This window comes from Chlamydotis macqueenii, chromosome 1, assembly GCF_036417535.1.
Source record: "Chlamydotis macqueenii isolate bChlMac1 chromosome 1, bChlMac1.mat, whole genome shotgun sequence".
NCBI lineage: Eukaryota > Metazoa > Chordata > Aves > Otidiformes > Otididae > Chlamydotis > Chlamydotis macqueenii.
In genome coordinates, this window is record NC_141556.1 from 73,611,547 (window position 1) to 73,630,965 (window position 19,419).

At 38.0% G+C, this 19,419-nt stretch overlaps 1 protein-coding gene across 11 annotated transcripts in view; it reads left to right on the plus strand.

The window, feature by feature from the left end:
* The window catches only part of SOX5 (SRY-box transcription factor 5), a 649,375-nt gene that overhangs the window by 372,200 nt on the left and 257,756 nt on the right, over positions 1-19,419 (plus strand). For 8 of the 11 annotated variants that reach the window (XM_086756526.1, XM_086756522.1, XM_086756506.1 and 5 more), the window contains one exon: positions 18,655-18,886. In XM_086756526.1, coding sequence (XP_086612652.1) covers positions 18,656-18,886 — 231 coding nt within the window. In that variant the 5' untranslated portion in view covers position 18,655. The remainder of the gene's footprint in view (positions 1-18,654; positions 18,887-19,419) is intronic. The other 3 variants (XM_086756534.1, XM_086756538.1, XM_086756547.1) reach the window with 1 other exon arrangement.

The following is a 19,419-nucleotide window of genomic DNA, read 5'->3' on the forward strand; positions in this document are numbered from 1 at the left end:
TGACTGTTTTCATCTTTTTATCACACATTGCAAAAGACTACTCTAACTGATTTATCTTTTAGAGAGCCGAAACTTCTGTAGTATTTTTGTAATGCCTGTTGTTAACGTATGTCTCCGGTAAAGCAGAACAGGATCTACAACAGAGATGTAATGAATGACCACAGTCAATTACTATGATGAACAATTGATTTCTGTTTTTTTTAAAGTATACCCTTAATAATTATTCATTTGGCTGAATTATCCTATTCTTTATATGTGTTGTGTACAGAAAGATAGAGGCATGATACGTGTCATTACTCATATAGCTGGGTCAATAATGATATAAGCTATATAGATGTGACAAATGGAGTAGAATAAATAATGGCAAAGAGCTGAACTGAAATATTTTGCTTTAGGTAAATACTGGCTCTTTTTGGTGTATTGAAAAAGAATCTCAGAAGAATTATATAAAAAACATTTCTAAAAATTATTTAGTTAAGTCAGTGGGGTAACTTTTCTGGGTGTCTCTTTTTCTTCTTTATATGATGATTCATCCAACTATGCAGCATTACACTTATTCTGTGCAAGAAAGAGATATTTAGGGTCATATTCTGTTTATACAGGAGTGTCCTTTTATAATGTGATAGGTAGTACCAGACTAACAAAGCAGAACAGTTAGACTCACAAGGTATGGGTTTATAGAAGATCACCAAAGATTATGTAAAAAAGAGGTAATAATAGTAATTTTTTATCCTGATATTGTAAAGCTCAAAATGAAGTGCCTAGAGTTTCTGTTGGAATTGGTGGCAGCTGGAAATGCTGAGAACTTTGCAGGATTAGACATCCTCCTCACATGCTTCAGAAGGTGCTAAAGTCAAAAGGAGCTTTTAACTCTTTGAGGTGATACGGCCTCACTGTAAAATGCTTGTCTGCACAACTTCCACAGTCTTGTGGTGGGGTGAAAAAGGGAATAGGAGAAGGAATGGCAAGGGACAGAAGGAGAGGTGAGCTACTTACGTAAGTAAATTCGTATGAGAGATACACCTAGCTGCCTTCTGTCCTACTTTTTGCACTGTAAACGAGTGGTGGCATGATATCGGGCACTTGGTTCTTGTTCTTGATATTTTTAATTTATTTTAAAGTAGTGACAGTGGGTCATTTGGAATTGCTTCATTTTGTTCTGTAACCAGGCTGAACCAGGAGGGTTTGGTTGGCAATTTATAGGTTGGGAGGGTACAGCTAGAAATGTACAGACGTGGCAAAAAGGAAGAAAAAAGAGGAAACAAAGGTTGTTTTTAGTCTTTTCTAAGGTGCATGGCTATATGGGTTTTGGGATTCATCATCCAGTGGAAAAAAGTGAGAGAAGGACCGAGGGAAGTTATCCTGTTTATTTGCCTAGGCCTTCTCTTGACTCAGTATGCTATAATCGTCTTTATGCTCATTGTCTTTTGAAGTATAATTAGCCTGGACATGAATGTGGGTGGTGGGTGGTATGACAAAGTATTTCTTCAGGAAAAAAAAATAAGAAAGAAATCATCTGCTGAAGAAAAAAAGTCTTGTGTAGCTTCCCAATTTTTTTTGTTTGGACAGTGGATATATGTAACTCCAGAAGCCAAAGACATCTTGAGTCAAAGTCCAGAGAGAGTTCACTAGAAACAGTCTAGTTGGAACATGCCCCAATTTTTTACAATGATGATAACACTTGGTACTTCTATTGTGCCCTCTGTGCTAAGACCTCAAGGTGCTTTAGAAATATTGAGGGATTAACTTGCACAACGCCGCTGACAAATAGGTGTTATTACTGTCCCCTTCTACACACCTGGGGAATTGAAGTACCGAGGAGTACAACAGCTCAGTTGTCCAATGCTTTTGACCAGAGGGAAGGACTTAACGTTCAGTCACCCCTCTGCAACCAGAGGTTTCAACACAGCAAGAGGAAAACTTAGTACCTGTGTCCTCCTGAGTATTTGCAGCTCTCTGCTTAGCTACATTCATATTTGTTTTGGCAGACAAACGTGCAACCTTAGAGGGACAGGAGGCAAAGTTGTAATTAATTCCTCCATAATTGGCATAGCAGTAAGTAATTCTGCTTAATCCATTCCTTGCTGTGAGGATGAAGTGAGGCTAAACATTTGAATTGTGGAGAGGACAAGGGGAAGAGGGGGAGTAGGTGGTGAAAGATGGGCAGAGGCAGACATTTCTTATGCTGTTTTCGGGCACACCTTAAGAAATACCTACAAAATAGGACACCTTTCTCTTTTTTTCCCCATCAAATTGCCTCTTGACTTAATTGGTTGAAATGCAAAGCAATAGACGATTCAGTTTGGAAGAATTCACTAAATTTTCCCTACCTCTTCTTGTCTTTCATTCAGTCCTTAAGAGTCTCTGGAGTGTGAAATGTGAAGACACCAAATTGGAATTAATTTTGCTTTTTCATTTAACAGATTGTGTTACATTAACACCACACTATTGCCAAGCAGCAAACCCTTCCTTTCCTCAGATGTTAGCTACTAATACAGACTAAAGACTGCTGAAAGAATGGTTATACTGAAATGCTTTATTTAAGTTTATCCTCCCTCGAGGCTCAAGCAGGCCCTGATTCTGCTAAGATGTATTCACATGAGCAGTCTCACTGAGTTGGCTTTTATTGCTTCCTGGCAAGTGAGCTGGATTCTATTTCATATAACATCGCCCAAGTTAAAATTTCAAAGCTCACTCAATCCTCAGAGAGACCTTTGCAAGACTCTCTTCTCCTGTATCTACACAGGCACTAAACACTGAGGACACAATTGAATTAATCAAGACTACTCATGTACAGAAAATCAACCAAGATTCTGTTTAAAAGATGACAACTTTGATATCATGTTGTTCATTACCAGCCAAGGAATTGTTACTGCTTACGTAACTGGATTATTAAACTGTTTACTGATAAGTCTTGCTTCCAATATTAAGCATGCATTGAGAGTAGTTCTACTGAGAAGCGCTAGCTATAAATGACATCACAGGTTTTATTTTCTCTCCCTAAATTGTTGGGGTTTTGCACTTTTGAGTGCATTTTTTAATTTTCAGTCCTACAAGTTTAGCCCAGGATCTAACAGCCGTGCTCTTGGATGGTGACCAGCATTCAAATTCTGCAGGTTAAATTCTTCTGCAGAAGATACCTGCCTTTCTGCAAAATGTATGTTTTGTACCTCTAACAGTCAGGATAGATCCTGGAAGTAATTTATGCAGATCTCAGTGGAGCTAAATCTGATTCTGCAATTAGTGCATTATTCTGTGGGGTACATGACTCTCAGTGCTTCCAGTGCTCGGGACTGTTTAGTGAGAAGGTGTCATTTGACATTACCCCTGTCTAGAAAAGAATTGCACCTTGATAGTTTGGATCCCTTTATTTTCTTTGCTGAAGATGGCAGTGTTTAAAGCTCAAGCTCCCTCAGTAGCAGTGGTCACTTCATTCGCACCATCTCACTGAAGAAAATGCAAGTCTATTTCCTTCATTTTTAGCAGAACTGTGTCTCATCTCTCTGTAAGAGATGATTCCATTCCAAATTTTCTACCTTTTGAACTAGAATTTTCCTGTACGTTATTTAAAAGATCCTGTGCTACAATTGTATGGCTAAATTACATGACTTTGAGAGAACCTGAGCAAAATTGTCTTTGAGGGATGGTTCTTCTTTCAGCTGTGCTACTGTTGCCTTTTTCCATCTTTACGACTGTTATCCTGTTGCATTTGGAGTCATCAGGACTTGGTGTGGAGTTGCTGCTGATGGGACCTGGCTCATGAACCCAATGGGCAGTCAGACCTCTTTAATGTGAACAAAACTCTTTTACTCTGTGTATGTTGAAGATGACGTGGTTGCACGTATGTAGAATTATCCTGCATTTCATCTATGACAAAACAGAAAAATAGTGCTGCTGGAACTGCTGTTCTCAAAGGTAAAGGGCTTCTGTTGCTGCAGTGTTATACTGGCAACCCATGGTGGTGGGCACTTACCTGTTTTTTGGGTTTTTTTTTTTTTGTTTTTTTTTTTACCCGCAGATAATTTAAAAGAAAAATACAATCGCGTGCTTCGTAATCTATAGCCTTTTCCAAGGATACAACATTTCTAAAAATTGACATAATCTGCCTATGTCTTCCCTCTAATGAGAATTCTTTGTTTCCTTGAACTATGATGTCCATAATAACACACAATTAAGTAGTCGCCAGACTTGCAGTTTATTGCTGTCATTGTTTGGCTTCCTGGCTGGTGAAGTCATTTTTTAAAATATGATTTGTCAGATGTGTTTGATCCCAGTGAAGATGGAAAGCGTGTGACATCCAGGGCTGCTCCGGTAAAGTTAACTGGCAACTATCCATTAAGTTCAACTCGAGTTAGAGTAGGAACTGTGAGACTATCAGATATCATACACTGGTCATAGTATTGCCCAAAATTCTGAAAATGGTCTGTAGTGTATCATGCCCAGCAATTCTGGAAAACATTGGTCAAAATGTTTATGTCAATGCTCAACTGCATTTTGACAAAACAGTGTCTTGTAGCAGAAGTGGCCTCTCTCTTCCTGTGTGATGTGGTCCTGAGGGTAGCTGACGCTAATGTACTTTACTTGCAGCTATCTCTTCCTGAGTTCTTTTTCACAAGCAAGGCATGGAAAGATCTCTTCAGATTTTTGCTCTTAGATTGTAAGCATTCATTTCGAACAGAAGAAAAGCAGAAAACTGCAAAAGGGAAAATGAAGTTTCTGTAGATCACCTCAAGTTTGGCACTACAAAACAATGTATACTTTATTAAGCGCAGTTGAATGAGTCTAAATTAATTGTAACTGCTACTATATGTGGGAAGATATAGAAAGTAAAATAAAACATCAGTAATGAATACTTTCCTGTTGGTGGATGACTAATTTTTAAACTGCCTGCAAAATGGAGTTGCTGGACAGAATTCCCTTAGCGAGGCTGCTGCCTGCTATGTAACTTTGCTGGTTTTAATAATGGCTGATTACACAGGTGGCAATAACAACAATGGTAGATTTTCTGAGAAATGCATTATTTTCACAGTGCCGCTGATGGAAGAAACGCTTACTAGCAGCTGATAATTAATGATCAATTTGGAGATTATCACAAACAATTTATAAAGGTTGACTTTTCCTTTAGAAGTCCCTTTGGATAAACTGGATGGTAAATTACCTGCCTAAGGCTTTTACTTTACTTGTGCTAATAAGATGAAAATGAATGTGTTTGAAGAGCTCTGAACTGAACTTTTCAGACTGTCTGATAATCCATACAACTCTTCTTTAAACATCTTAAGTGAGTGAGCAAATAAGAGACTATAATAAAATTGAAAACCATCATATGGGCGCATGTTACCACCCAGTCTAAGTAATGGGGCATGACAAATAAGAGGCACTGCTGTAGAGTTCATATTTTCATTTTATGGCATACATTAAATATTTGATCATCAGCCAGCAGATAGAAACAATTGGGCTAAGAGTATCATTTGCAAATAGAGGGATAAGATTTAAACTGTCGTAGTCTGAGTACTGGATGGAGAACTTCTGTGTCTTAATCCATGCCTCAGTATCACCTCTTTACATTGAGGTGTACAGGCCACTTAAAATCCTGTTCTGTGTTTCCTCAGTCTGTAAAAAGGAGTTAGTAATCTGTATTTACTTCAGAGGGGATAATAATTCTTATTTACTTCACAGAAGGGATATGTGAAGACTAATTAGTATTTGTAAGTGCTTTTAAGGATGAAAAAAATAATGCAAGCTTAGAAAGCTCTCTAGTAAATTGTAGAGAGGAAGGAAGAGGAGTAAGTAGGATGAAGTTTGGAGGTATCTAGGTGTTTATAGACATAGATGGGCTCCTAGTCAGATTTTCAGAAGTGTATCGGTATCTTAATATTGGAAGCATATTTGAACATCTCTTACTGCGAGACAAACCCTATGGTTTTGGCATAATATTTTTATAAGTCTGACTTGTACTTTGTATCTGTGGCATACGACGGGGGAAGTAGAGGGAAAGGGGGATAGGGATGTAAGAGCTGCACTTCATGATCTTCCCCCTCTAAAGCAAGGATGGAGAGGGAGGTGAGAGGAGAGCATGAGAGAAAGGAAAAAAACCCTTTGTGCATCTGATGATCTCTTTTACAAATAGGGTTTTGAAGACTTAAAAATGCCAGCTGGACATCTGAACATGTAGCTGTATGCCTGGTCAATGTTGTGAGTAGGTTAGTGGAACCAGAAGTATGCCGTTGGTTAAAAATGTTCCCCTGGCATTAGTTTTCTGGTTTTGAGACTTTATTTTATGACTGACATTTCTGATATACCTGTGTGAGCCATTTAAAAGAGAGAGGAAAAACTAACCAGAAAGATCTTTGCTTTCAGTTTGTGAACAAAGGGGCAGATGGATAGATACAAGTTACAGTAATACAGAAACAACTCTTTCTGTGAAGTTGTGTCTTTTTAGTATGCCTTTATAATTGGGACAGAGGTTGGAACAGGGGTTGTTTTTAGGTTTCCATTGTTATCTTGATAGTGCGTTGTTTGCATGCAGTGTGCCTTGTTTTCATTGTACTGAAGAATTATCATCACAGCTACTGAATCATTGAGGAAACTGGAAATCTGAGTTTGTGGCTTGCTGTCTAAATTTGGCCCTGGTGTGCTGTGAGACAGTGGATTAGAGCTCTGACTTTTACTTGGGTGCCAGTACTGGGCAGTTCTGTATGTAAACAAGAATCAAACTGACGTCTGTAAGGGTTCGTCTGTGAAATGGGTGTTGCCATTAGTATTTAAAGGTGAAGGTATGTGGATTCCCTTAAAATAGATTTTCTGAATTAAAAGTGCTCAGTAATGCGTTATCTGGCTCGGGGTGAGTTTTCTTCTTGTGTGAAGGACGGAGAAGGGGGTCCAGTGAAACTGGACAGTGCAGTAAAAAGAATTCAGTGGCATTCTGCTAAATGCTGGGTCTTGGTTTGGGGTTTTTTGGTTGGGTTTTGGTTTGGGTTTGGTTTTTTTTTTTTTTTTCATTATTATTGCCCAGAAGAGAAAGATGAGTAGATTTTTACATAAATATAGCCAATAGGGTAAAAAAAAAACCAAAACATATATATATATTCTTAGGATCTATTGGCAGGACTGTGTGAAGAAACTTAGTTTTGCAGTTTCAAAGTACAGTAGCTGAACAGAGTACTTAGTTTTTACCCTTGCTTGTATGTCAGTATGCACAAAACCATCAGGTAAATTAACGATACAAGCAAGTAATGCAGACAGCGATCAGCAATAAAGTGTTTTCTTTAAAAAAAGAAAATCAGAGGTTGCAGAGCATTTTATAAAGGCAGTTAAACATTCTTATCTCTTATATAGAAATAGAGAAACTGGGAGCCAGAAAGATTCAGTAAATTGTGTGAGGTCACACGGGAAGTTGCTGATAACTGGGCACTGAGTAACAGTCTTCTGAATTCTTACTGTTTTGTCCTGGTTTCATAGCCCATACTGAGCTGGAGAAGGGTATTCAGCAGTAAACTACCTGGTCATAGTTTGTCCTTCTTCAGCAATGATCAATGCCAAAGGATGTTGCCATACTGCAGAATTAGATTTCTGTGATTTATTTCAGTCAACCAGTCCTCTATCCTAGATGTCATTCAAACAACTATAGAGCTTGCCAGATGACTGCTTACCTAAATCAAAAACTATTTATTACCTTTTTGAAATTAAAAGTGGATCAATGGACCTTTCTTAGAATCATAGAATGGTTTGGTTTGGAAGGGACCTTTAAAGGTCATCTAGTCCAACCCCTGCAAGGAGCAGGGACATCTTCAGCTAGATCGAGTTGCTCAGAGCCCCGTCCAACCTGGGCTTGAAACGTTAATTATTCTGAGATGTTCGTTACCTACACCTCTTACGCCTGAAGGAATTTGAAAATCCTCACTCCCTTCAGGGTTCAAGCCAGTGGTACCCTTTGAATGCCTTGTTCTCCATGCAGTGGTCATTTTCCTCATAATACTCGTGACATACGTTTTAGATCTGAACATCTGGATTCAGATTAACTTATAATATAATTAGGTGTATCCCCAGCGGGGAGAAGGTTTTTGATGGAAGACATGTTTTTAAGAATGCTATTATACCACTTGTTATGGCAATAGCAGCCAGGTTTACTTTACTGTAAAGTATATTTATTTTTTTCAGAAGACTATAACTCTCATCTGAAGTTGGACCTTCATGGCAATATGTGCCTTAGACCACTAAATTGTTTTAATACATCTCAGTAAAAGCAGTTCTAGGCAAGTGCATTTTAGTGGTGATTTTTTTAAAGTGTGTTTGAGGGCAGCTTGTGGGCAGTGTGATGTAGGGGAAGAGACAAATGTTTATTTTAAGATGTGTTTGAATGAATCTGCCTACATAAACTTGCCAGTGTTAAGAAAGAGTGGCTCTGGCCCTTTTAGATCACAAAGGCCTCTCAGTGGGGGATGGTTTTGGTAATGGAAAAAACAAAAAAGGTTCCAGTATGTGGTGGAGGAGGTAAAATAAACAAACAGCAATGGATGATTACTGCTCTCCATCAAGGCTTCTTTATCCTTCCAAGCTCAGTCAGTGGTCAGCAGTTAGACACCCCTCCCTGTTTTATCCATCCCTTAACTGTGTTCTTTGAGAGCATTGGTTTATACAGCTGGGCCTTTGTGGTGCTGGATGGGAATCACTGTTGAACAACAGTCATGAAGGTAGAGAAAGTACCTACCGAAGGGTGAATGGTAGACGTCCTCCAGGATTCCCTGGAGGGAAAGATACTGGTTTCAGGGTTTTTTCTCCTCCTTTCCACACATCCACCGCCCCCCCCGCCCCCCCCCAAACCCAACTCCTAAAGATTTTTAAAGTGGACATCTTATTGTGACAGTGTTTCAGTGCCTGCCACTGCGGTCTTTCTAAAGTAAACTTTGAGTCTCCTTATGGTCCTAAAGGTATGTTGTCTGTTTAGAATTGTCTCTTATTTTCATGTTTGTGATTTGTTTTTATTTCACATACCAATATGTATTTGTTTGTGCAAGGGAATACATGTTTTATATGATTAATAGCTATATTTTTCATAGCTAATAGCTTCAGCAGTATTTAGGGTTAACATTTGTTAAGATGGTTAGTTATCAGCTGTTTATAATTGTTCTTTCTCTTGAAACTTGACAGACATTTCTTAAATCAGATATAGCAAAAATCAGCTTGTAGGTAGTGGTGAGCTGAAGTCAATCCACTTACTGAAGTATGCTGTTACTGCGGTAAGGAAGCATGTTAGTATGTACAAACAGCAATTTTGAGAAGTGTTCGGTAGCGTTTTGAACTGAACATAGACATTCAGAAATCAGAACATTACAGAAATGAAAGCGGCTTGAACAATACTACTGCAAATGAACGGACATATGCCGTGATGGGTGATTACACCACACACCTGTTAATGTAGATTTTGAATTCTTACGGCTTTGTGAGTAAAAACTGGGAAAACAATACAACAACTGTCAACCTTTCACAAGATGACTGAAGAAGACTTCACAGTACTGTACGCACAGTGAGTGAAGCAGGAGCCCTCACATCGTACGATAAGCTTTTTCTGTTTTATCCCTCATGCGATCATCTGTTGGAACAGAGATGGCATGACTGTGTGGAAAAGCTGAAGTAGGAGATAGGAGTGCAAACCACCTGAACCCTTGAAAAAAGTTCGTCTTCTCTTTCGGAATATCAGAATGTCTGAGTAAAATTATTTTTATTTAAACAATTTTTGTTTTACTCTATTTGTATTTCAGAGTAATTTTCAGAGGCAGCAATTTTCACTAGTTTCTGAAAGGCAACATCTGGGCTTTGGAACAATCTCTTTTCAGCTTTGAAAATTCTACCTCAAATTGCTTAGACATTATAGATGTTCAAAATTTTTGTGGGTTTTTTTTTTTTGACATAATAGAAAGGCAATAATGTATTTATTCTCTGTCATTTTATCTTCAAGTTCAGTTTGATTTTTCTTTCGTGGGCTCTCCAGGATTATTTGTTCCTGGGCCAAGAATGCACCTGTCATGTATAAACTCTTCAAAAAGGGGGGAGCACACACGTGCATATGAAAAAAAAAAAAAATTCTAGGCAGCTGGAATTAACCTGTTGGAAAGAAAATGTTTGCATCCATTAGAGGCATTGCTCTGCCTAGATACGTTTTCTCATATATACAGGCACACACACAGAGACACAAAAACCATTTCACTCTGCCTGTAATTCTTAAAGGTATACACGAGGAGGCCCCAATTCTGCTCCCACTTAAGTTGTTGAGAGGCCTAATATTTCAGCGATGCAAGTTCAAGCTAGGCATGGGTATGCATACATACTTCATTAGCATGATCAGTTTTACCAGGAAACACATAGTATATGCATGGATGTATGTGCTTGTGTGTTCGCTTGTTTATTTGCATTTTTTAGTAAAGCGGTAGATATGATGCAAATGTGTATGTGAGTGATGGTTGGAGCAAGAGTTTCTATAATAACAGTAGAACGATACTATAAGCTCAGATGCGTAAACATAAGTAGGTATATTGAAAATTACTTCATAAGTGCAATTATATGTACCTTTATTAGAAGCAAACATACATGCAATATAAACTTATTCTGAACTTACCAGTAGGGAAAATTCAGAGTGAAGTGGGAAAAAAAATACTTTTTTTTTCCCCCCTTATTTCTTGTTTGTTTGTGATTATACGCAAACTCTGGTGAGGGAATGTTGATGTTTAAAAAAAAAAATTAAAATTCCATTTGTTGTGTTTCAAATATAAGCAAGGAAAGAGGGGGGAAAGGAGGAGGATAGCTGTTTCTTTGGCACTTCCATTACTAAGCAATGGCATGATGGAAGAGTGGGAAAAGCTGTGTCATATTTTGCTGAGATCTCAATCAAAAGAATGGCTTCTCCTATTGAAATGCGTCTTTTGGGACAGAATTCTTATTATTGATGTTGATTCTACTGGAAGTAATTCACCGTTTAATAATTCTTGAAGAAAATTTTATGTCAACTTGATTAGACAAAGACTACGAATGACCAAGAATAAGCTCCCTAAATTGCAAAAGTTTTAATATTAGCTAACTTTTCAGAATGAGCCCATGCTTCTTCAGATTTCTTTGTAATAAGTCAGTCATTCATAATTGTAATAATTTTAAAGCTTTTTCAACTCCTTGCCTTCATTTCACTCAGTGTCAATGGAAATTAGGTATGCACGTCTGTGTGTGATGTATGGATTCCTTGTAGCGTGCAGCACAGCTCTCCCACTCAGCGTCTGGAGACTGACTGATTTTGTTTTGTCATTTTCAAGTATTAGTTTGTACAGGGAAATTTCAAGACCTAAAGTTGCTAATTATTTGACTAGATTCTTCTTTGTAGTTTAGCAGGCAAAAGAGTGATGATAACCTAATGTCGTAGTGATTGTGATAGTACTTCCAGCAGTGAGCAGTTCCTAAAAGTTTGCATGAAAATAAAACCAAAACTCTGCTATTTCTACTGTGACATGAGGACAAATGTGAAATAATAATAAAAAGTAAAAAAGAAGATGTATGAAAAGCTGAAGAGTGGGGGAAGGTATGTTTCTTAAAGGTTGGGGGTGGGGAGGAAGGAAGCCAGAGTTAATTTGAGGATGCACTGGAAAATAAATGAGCTTGTGGATTTAATTCAAAATCATCCAAGCAGAGTCTTTTGCATGAAAGAAGCCAGTGATCAGGCTCAGTTTACTTGAAACATCAACAATGACTGCATCCTGCTGTTTCAGAGTTTGTGCTGATAGATGCTCATCGTCTTTGACACCGCACCCTTACGGTTGTGTGTTGCCTGTACCGTAACCACATTTTCACTGCTTGCCTCTTCTGGTTTTGAGAGGTTCTCAAAAAATCCAAGTTTAGAAGTTTGATCTTTCAGAAACATACTTTTCAGCAGAAGTAAAATCTGATCCTGCAGTTTCTGGTTTTATAAACATACTATTAGATTTTTGATTCTTGTAATTGAAATATAGACTAGTGAAAAACACAAAACTGATGAAGTTGACAGGTACCAAACGAAAACAGGATACAGGCTCTCATGCTGAAGCAGGGAGGAAGTCTGGAAAGCAAAAAGGAGAAAGTGTGTTGGGAGAAATGTAAATTATTGGGTGGCCTTAACCATTAGGGTTACTTGTAGCAGCTATAATAATAGACAACTGCACAGAAGTATTGCACAGGGTATACCATAGCAATCTTCGTTTGTATTAATGAAGGTGAGTTGTTCACCAAAACCCTTTTTGAATAACACAACTTATTTGCAGCATATGTGCATTTTAAAAGATGGCTGATTGATATGATCTTAGAAAGTAATAATTAAGAGATTATTCCATCTCAGTGTGAGTGACAGGTGAGAGCACGTTTCATGCACGTTTTTATTGATTAACAGATTAAAGATGCTTGCTTCCTTTTTTTTTTTTTTTTCTGTTTTGCTTTTTTAAATTGTAAAATTACTTCAGTAAAGAATTCCAAACCAGGCTGTAAATGACTCAAAGATATTGCCAAGTGAAGTCTGTTTTTAGTGGTATGTGTAGAAACAAGTCGGGCTTGCAGTTCCCAGTGGGACAGAGTGTGGGAGTCTGCCACCCTTACTCATGTTGAGTAATACCTTATTACACAAGGAATCCTGTCAAAATGAACATAGTTGTTTTTTTAAAGGTACTAGTTATTCAGTGTACATAAATAATGGATTAATTTGGGGCCAAAATGGAATGGAGACAGTCATTGGTATTGACTAGCACATTTTGCTTGGACTGTCTGTAGAGAGAAATCACAGCTTTAATAAACTTGGGAATAGGGACTGTTTTATTAGTACTAAACGCGGTCAAAGATGAGGCAGATGTGTTGCTGACATTTTGGATAAGCTTGTGTTTGTGCATCTGTATGTGTGTTTGTGTATGCTTACACGTTAGATATACGTATACGTAATACTGCTGCTGTCTGTAATCGTAAGTATTTTCCGTGGAAAAGCAGAGTCTGCAGATTTCCGACACGTACTTTAATTAGGAGGAAATATCCCTGAAAATCAGGAAGAGAGTCAGATTGAATCCCATTGACATTCCTGGGACTAGTTTAGCGTATGGCATTTGGTTTGGAATTGGGCTGTGTTAGTGAGTAAATTCCAGATGCTGTTGGTAGCTTGACTGACTCTCCGTACTGCTGCTGGAGGATCAGATCTGCTCGTCTTGTCCCTGTGCATCTCTTCAGAATGCGGCTCTGTGCCTGTCTCCTGTGTACGGGGCCGAGTGATTTAAACTCTACCCATGAGAAAGACATTTTATAGTTGCCAGAGAAACTCAAGAGGTGAACGTTTTCATGCCAATTCAGGAACTGGCTATGCGACTCCAGTCAGGCACTGTCACGCCTAGTTTTGGTGAGAAAACAACAATGCCTCCCTTGATAAGGGAAAAAAAGAAAGTCTTGCACAGTCAAAATTTTGACATACAATTTAAATCATCTCTCTACATCCTGTGGACTTGGAGCTGTCAAAAAGGCAAAGCATGTGTTTGAATGGAAAAGCTTTTTATTTCTTTAAAAAGTGTACCAACTATAATTATCCATAACTATGCAGGCCTGTTTTAATGCTGTTTTATAATTACAGGTCTTAATGCTAGATTATACAAAGTCATTTATAAATAGTCAGAACAGAGGGACTTTGGAAGTTTTTAACCTGTAGATTGCTGTAGGTTGTGGCAGCTGATGGGATTTTGCCTGTATGTATATGGAGTGAGCTGTGTAATGATTGATGAATCCCTTAATTAACTCCCAACAAGTTAAGATTTATGGCCTCATATCTCTTTCTCCTGCCACATCTGTGTTTGTCACTTTTGAAGACGTGGATAAGCCATTTCTCCAAAAGCTTTTGTGGGTATCTGAAATGTTTCTGAGGTATTTTGCTTAATGTAACAAGATTAGAGTTTTATGACATAAAATTTATAAAATTTTATGGCATGAGCAATCAGATTGGGATGGATGCTGGTTGTGTGCTAGAGGGCACTATCTCCTTTAATACTGGATATCATTTCAGATTTATTAAGCATATACAATTGTGTATGAAATGAACTGAAACCAGTGAAGAAGTGGAATTGTAGTGGGGACACTTAAATGGGGTTCTGTTAAAAATAATAATAAGAAGAAATAGAGCTGTGGAAATATCACTTCTGTGAAGCACTGAACTCAAGGGGGAAAAAAAAAAACCAACAAACAAAATAATGTTACTTGGTAGCCTGAAATTATTTGGGTGGAACCAATACTTATAGATGGCATGAGGAAACAATTCATGTGGACGCAGTGTAGCTCTTACTCTCTCCAGTGGGAAAATCCCGCCATGATGAAGTCAACCCAAAACCACTGAGATCAATAGACACAGGATATCAGTTCAAGCCTACAAAGAGTCTGTTGTAAATTGAAGGGGAGTAAAATACACGGAGAAGCTATTGTAAGATGAATCACATAAAATATTTGTGGGATGAGAGTGAGTTAGAAGAGTGAGATTTTACTTCCCTGAAAAAAAAAAAAACATTCTTGCTACCAGGAAAATAATTTATTTAATGAAAATTTAACAAAAGGCATGTTTTTACTGCATTTTAAGAAACTTTTTCAAGAACAGAAAAAACAGACTCTTTACAAGAAGTAGGATCGTATTTGAATTCGTCACCAGAACTATATCTTCTGTTCTATCCTAACCCCTGATAAAGATCAACTATGGGGATAGGTTTCGTAACTCCGATGCGTGTCTGCAGTGGGCTGAGTACTGCCTGTGCCCCACTGCGTCTGAACTTTGCAGATGTAGGTAGAGATGATTAATGACAGTTCAAAATGCAACTCTTCTTGCAGGTCTTAAGTCGCAACAGATTTAATATGCAGGGACACCCTTTTAGATTCAGATTCTGGTCTACCGTATTGCTGCTTTTCTAGAGAGTTGTATCTTGAGGTTTTTTTGTTGTTTTTTTTTGTTTTGTTTTGGTTTTTTTTTGTTTTGTTTTGTTTTTTTTTTTAAATCCCATCCTTAAGTTGGTGTTTGAGGAAACTGATATGTACTCTCCCATTGTAAACCTTCTTTCAGAGGGGTGTAATTGAAAACCCTTCTGGGTTTAAGCTAGTTTGAGGAAAAGATCTTCAAGTCATGTAAGTTGTAAACGGTCATGGTATCATTGAGAGTACATCTGGGATGTTTGCAATCCTTTGTTGAGGTGGGATAATTCCAGTCCTTCATTAGACCTAGATCTGTTTAAAAGAGCTCAGTTTCAGATAATGGTGTTACTCAGAATTTAGCTGTTTTCCTTTATGTATTGTTTATAATGGGAACTCTAATTGCATCTCAGATATGGAATCTGTTAAAACCTAGTATTAGCTCAGTAGGAAAATGGAGATGTGTGAAAAAAAGAGAATTCAAGGATACGGGGTGTGAGAGCATTACAGATTTAGAAAAGAGGCCAGTAAAGCTGTAGAAACAATGGAAGGCCATCTGTGAATGAATTTACCTTGCATCATGTTGTTTTCTGCTCGTGAACGTAAAAGTGATTTGATCCTTTGCTAGTATAGACTTTGTTAGTTACTGTACTTTTGGAAGATGTTTCCAGAAATAGATATGAAATTAATTATTTATTTAAATCTTCCATTTTCTTGTGGAAATTTCCCAGATGTTCATAAGGAGTAAGTAATTTGTGTGAAACTATGATGTTTGTGTTTGATGTTAAAGGGGATGATGAGATTTCTGAAAGGCCCGATTTTTAACTGATATTGGCTATGGGCACAGGGCTACCTGAAATCAAATGGCAGGTGCCGTCCGAGCTGTGTGGCCTTTGCCTGGGGTTCTGCGTCTGTTTCTTTGTGTGTCCTAGTCACTTGGAAGACTAGTGCAGTTTAGATCTGTAACTTTACCACCTTAGCTATTTTAGCAGTTTCTCAGCTTTCTAGCATTATGATGAGCACATGGCTTGTAATTTAAACTGGATGTTGGAAGAGCTGTGTGAGCAAGGGAAGAGTTTCCTCTTCCCTCTGTAGTGTCTCTGTAGATTGGCCTGCACTCTAACCCATAGGTTTTCCTTTTAGATCAAAAAAATAATAATCTCTGTTATCGCTAGTGCATGGAGGTGGTCACCTCTATTGCCTTCCTTGCCTGTATTTATAAGTTCGCTGCAGAAAATTACATCATCCCTGTTGGGAGCAGAGACAAGCAGAAGGTGATGATGATCTACAGCACGCTAGCTGAACACAGTGGAGGAAACCGTATATCCACTGATAAAGTTAGCAGAAGAGCTTTACTTCAACATGATAGTCAAACTCGCCTTGTGAAGCAATGTGACAGAATCTGGGTTAACAGCAGTTGGAGTTTTTTAACACAACTTGGGTATGTAGTATATAATATAAATCATCAATATAAAGCACAGTGTCCTGTCTCTGTATTGCATTGTCAAAGTGAATTGTAGTGGAGAGGTTTGTAAATGGTTTACAGTATCTTCAGTCATCTTACTAAATATAAATATCCTAAAGTGTAGAACATTACTGTGGAATAATTGACTAATGATTTTTTGTTTGCCAAAATTAAGACAACCGCTTAGTGCTGGTTTTCAGAAAGAGAGGTTTTGTAAAAACCCAAACTTCTGTTAAGACAATGTTGAAATGAGGAACCAAAATGTTACACTTGAAATCAATAGCAAATGTGTATCTTGGTGTGGTGCAATGCAGAATATGAATAATTCTCATTAACTTCAGGAGGCAGTTGCGTGGCTTCTGCAGAAGAAAAGCTTGGGATCTGTCATGTCAAACAGAGCTGTAAAATGCTGAATTCAGTGGGCTAGTAGAAAGCTGCCGGTAAGAGTCTGTCTGGTGATCTTTGTCTTTATACATATGCTTTGCTGCAGACACGTAGGTGGGAAAGCCTAGAGGACAGAATTCAGGTAGGATGTATGAAGTGTTAGTCTGTTGGACTAAGTCAAACATTAATAGAAAATACAGATTGCTTCTCTATGTACAGGCAATAGGTGGTGTTCAGAACAGGCGATGTGCAGCTGAGTATAGGTTCTGGTAGGGATTTTTTTGTCTGAGGTTGAGTTTTTTCTTTCTTTTCTTTTTTTTTTTTTTTCTTTTTTTTTAAATATAATCTAACTTGGCTCAGGAGGCAAAGCTCAAAATGAGATCATTAGAAACAAAATAAGTCCTAACAAAGAGCTGTTTAAAGTCACTGTTTGTTTTCAGACCCAGTTGACTGCTGCTAAGAACCATTTCGTGCTCAATATGCCAAATCGTATGGACATGCTCCACCTCACAGCAGCCCCACACATGGTTCAAGAGGCTGCTGGGCTTTTGAAATGCAGTTCTTTAACTGGGAAGTGGAAAATCAAAATGGGGTAATTAGAATCATAAATACTAGATATTTGAGGAGGAGCAGTATTACTTCAGCCTGTCTTCTCAAACTTTAGGTACAATGGTCTTCAGTTTTCTTCATAACTTCCTATTTTCTGTGAAATAATTTTCTTTTTCCCTTTCTTTTCTTCTTTTGACTATGCCTATAGGATTTTTTATTTCTCATTCCACTCCTTATTACAGATGCCCCTGCATAGCACAGTGGCCCATTATGCCATCCATGCACATACCCTGATTTTCACGAACAATGTTGCTGTAATTAATCCCAGAAGTCGTCTGCATTTTAATACTTCACTGCACCCCTCTACTTTGAAGACCAAGCTGAAAAAGTGTTCTGAGCTCAGATTGTCCTGTAAGATTTTCAGTAGTGCCTGGTTTGAATGAAAACTGGATTTTCCAATGACATAAGGATTCTTTCAGTCTTTCTAAAAGTGGAAGATATACACGTGCCATCAGAACAGTGTTATCAAACAATCTAAAAAATTTTGGAATGTGGACCTTAATTTTAAGTCAAGATTTGTGTGTGATTTTTGCAATGTGTACTCTAGATATCTTGCTTGTGTGTCCTTTTTGATATAGATGATATTTACATGTATTTTTTCCTAATCTGGCTATAGGTAGGAAGCATAGGATATCTTGATAGCAAATCTTCATTCACTTAGTACAACCTGACATTTCTATTGTCGAAAAACTTAGATTATTAGTGTCTAAATGTTTAATTGCTTAACTATCCCAGATCTGTGAACCTGAAAAGATTCTTGCAACATGGCTATAATACTTTGTTGTTCACATGAATGAAGTTTTATAAACACAGTCATTTTGACTTGCTAGCAAGTTTATTTTTTTTTTTATCATTTATAGTTAAATACATGCGGATGATTATCCCTTAAAAGCTAAGTTGACAATAGCTTGGATCGGGAGACAGTCTGTCTTCTTACAGTCTCTTGCAAATGCAAAACCAGATGGGTATTTTTTTAAAAGGAATTGCATTTCATTATACAGTCTTCTTAGGTGAATTTTCACATTTAAGAAGCCAGAATACAAGAGAGTGCTATATTAGTGTATTATTCTCACAACAAACAAGTCACTGTTCTGTTGCTACCTGCTTGGCCATTGTTCCCAATTGTGTATGCTTTGCAGTGGTATTTGGATGGTTTCCTGCTCTCTGCCAGCACAAAAAAGGCATTTCTGTTACAATGGCCCCTAACCACACAATGACGGCATTAAGGATTTATTCGGAGGTTTCATTATTTTCTCCTCTTTTGTTCCTTCCAGGATGTCTTCCAAGCGACCAGCCTCTCCGTATGGGGAAGCAGATGGAGAGGTAGCCATGGTGACAAGCAGACAGAAAGTGGGAGAAGAGGAGAGTGACGGGCTCCCAGCCTTTCACCTTCCCTTGCATGTGAGTTTTCCCAACAAGCCTCACTCTGAGGAATTTCAGCCAGTTTCTCTGCTGACGCAAGAGAACTGTGGCCATAGGACTCCCACTTCTCAGCACAACACAATGGTAGGTTTGCTAATGGTCTATTGTGCTTACATCCATTCTTTGAATTCTGCCTCTACAGTAGTTTGGCATCCAGATCTGTACTTTATGGAGTATACAATGCACAGTTACACGTACAGAACATGCTACAATAATGTGAAAGCTTTGACCTAGCTGGACTGCCTTTACCCTCCGCTACGAATTCTAAATCACTTGCAGCGTGAACTCCACTTTTCCTCACCTTTGCCTGCTGGCATTTAAGGTGCTAAGATTTTTTTAGCTACAGCGATGTGAATTTGAAGTGTATGTGTTCCGCAAACAGTAAATGGTTTTGGAACACTGTAAGTGAGAGTCATGTTTGGCATGGTGTCTGAAGTACCACCCCAATGCCAAGTTTATGCAAGAGTAAGGCACAAAAGTCTGTATAAAGGGTAAAAAAAGCAACTTTGGATTTTGCTGGTTTTAAAAATTCACATGTGGTGTGTATTTCACATGCCACAGATACCTACAAGAAAGTTTGCTGTGCTTATGGAATTAAAGCAGCCTACTGCTTTTTC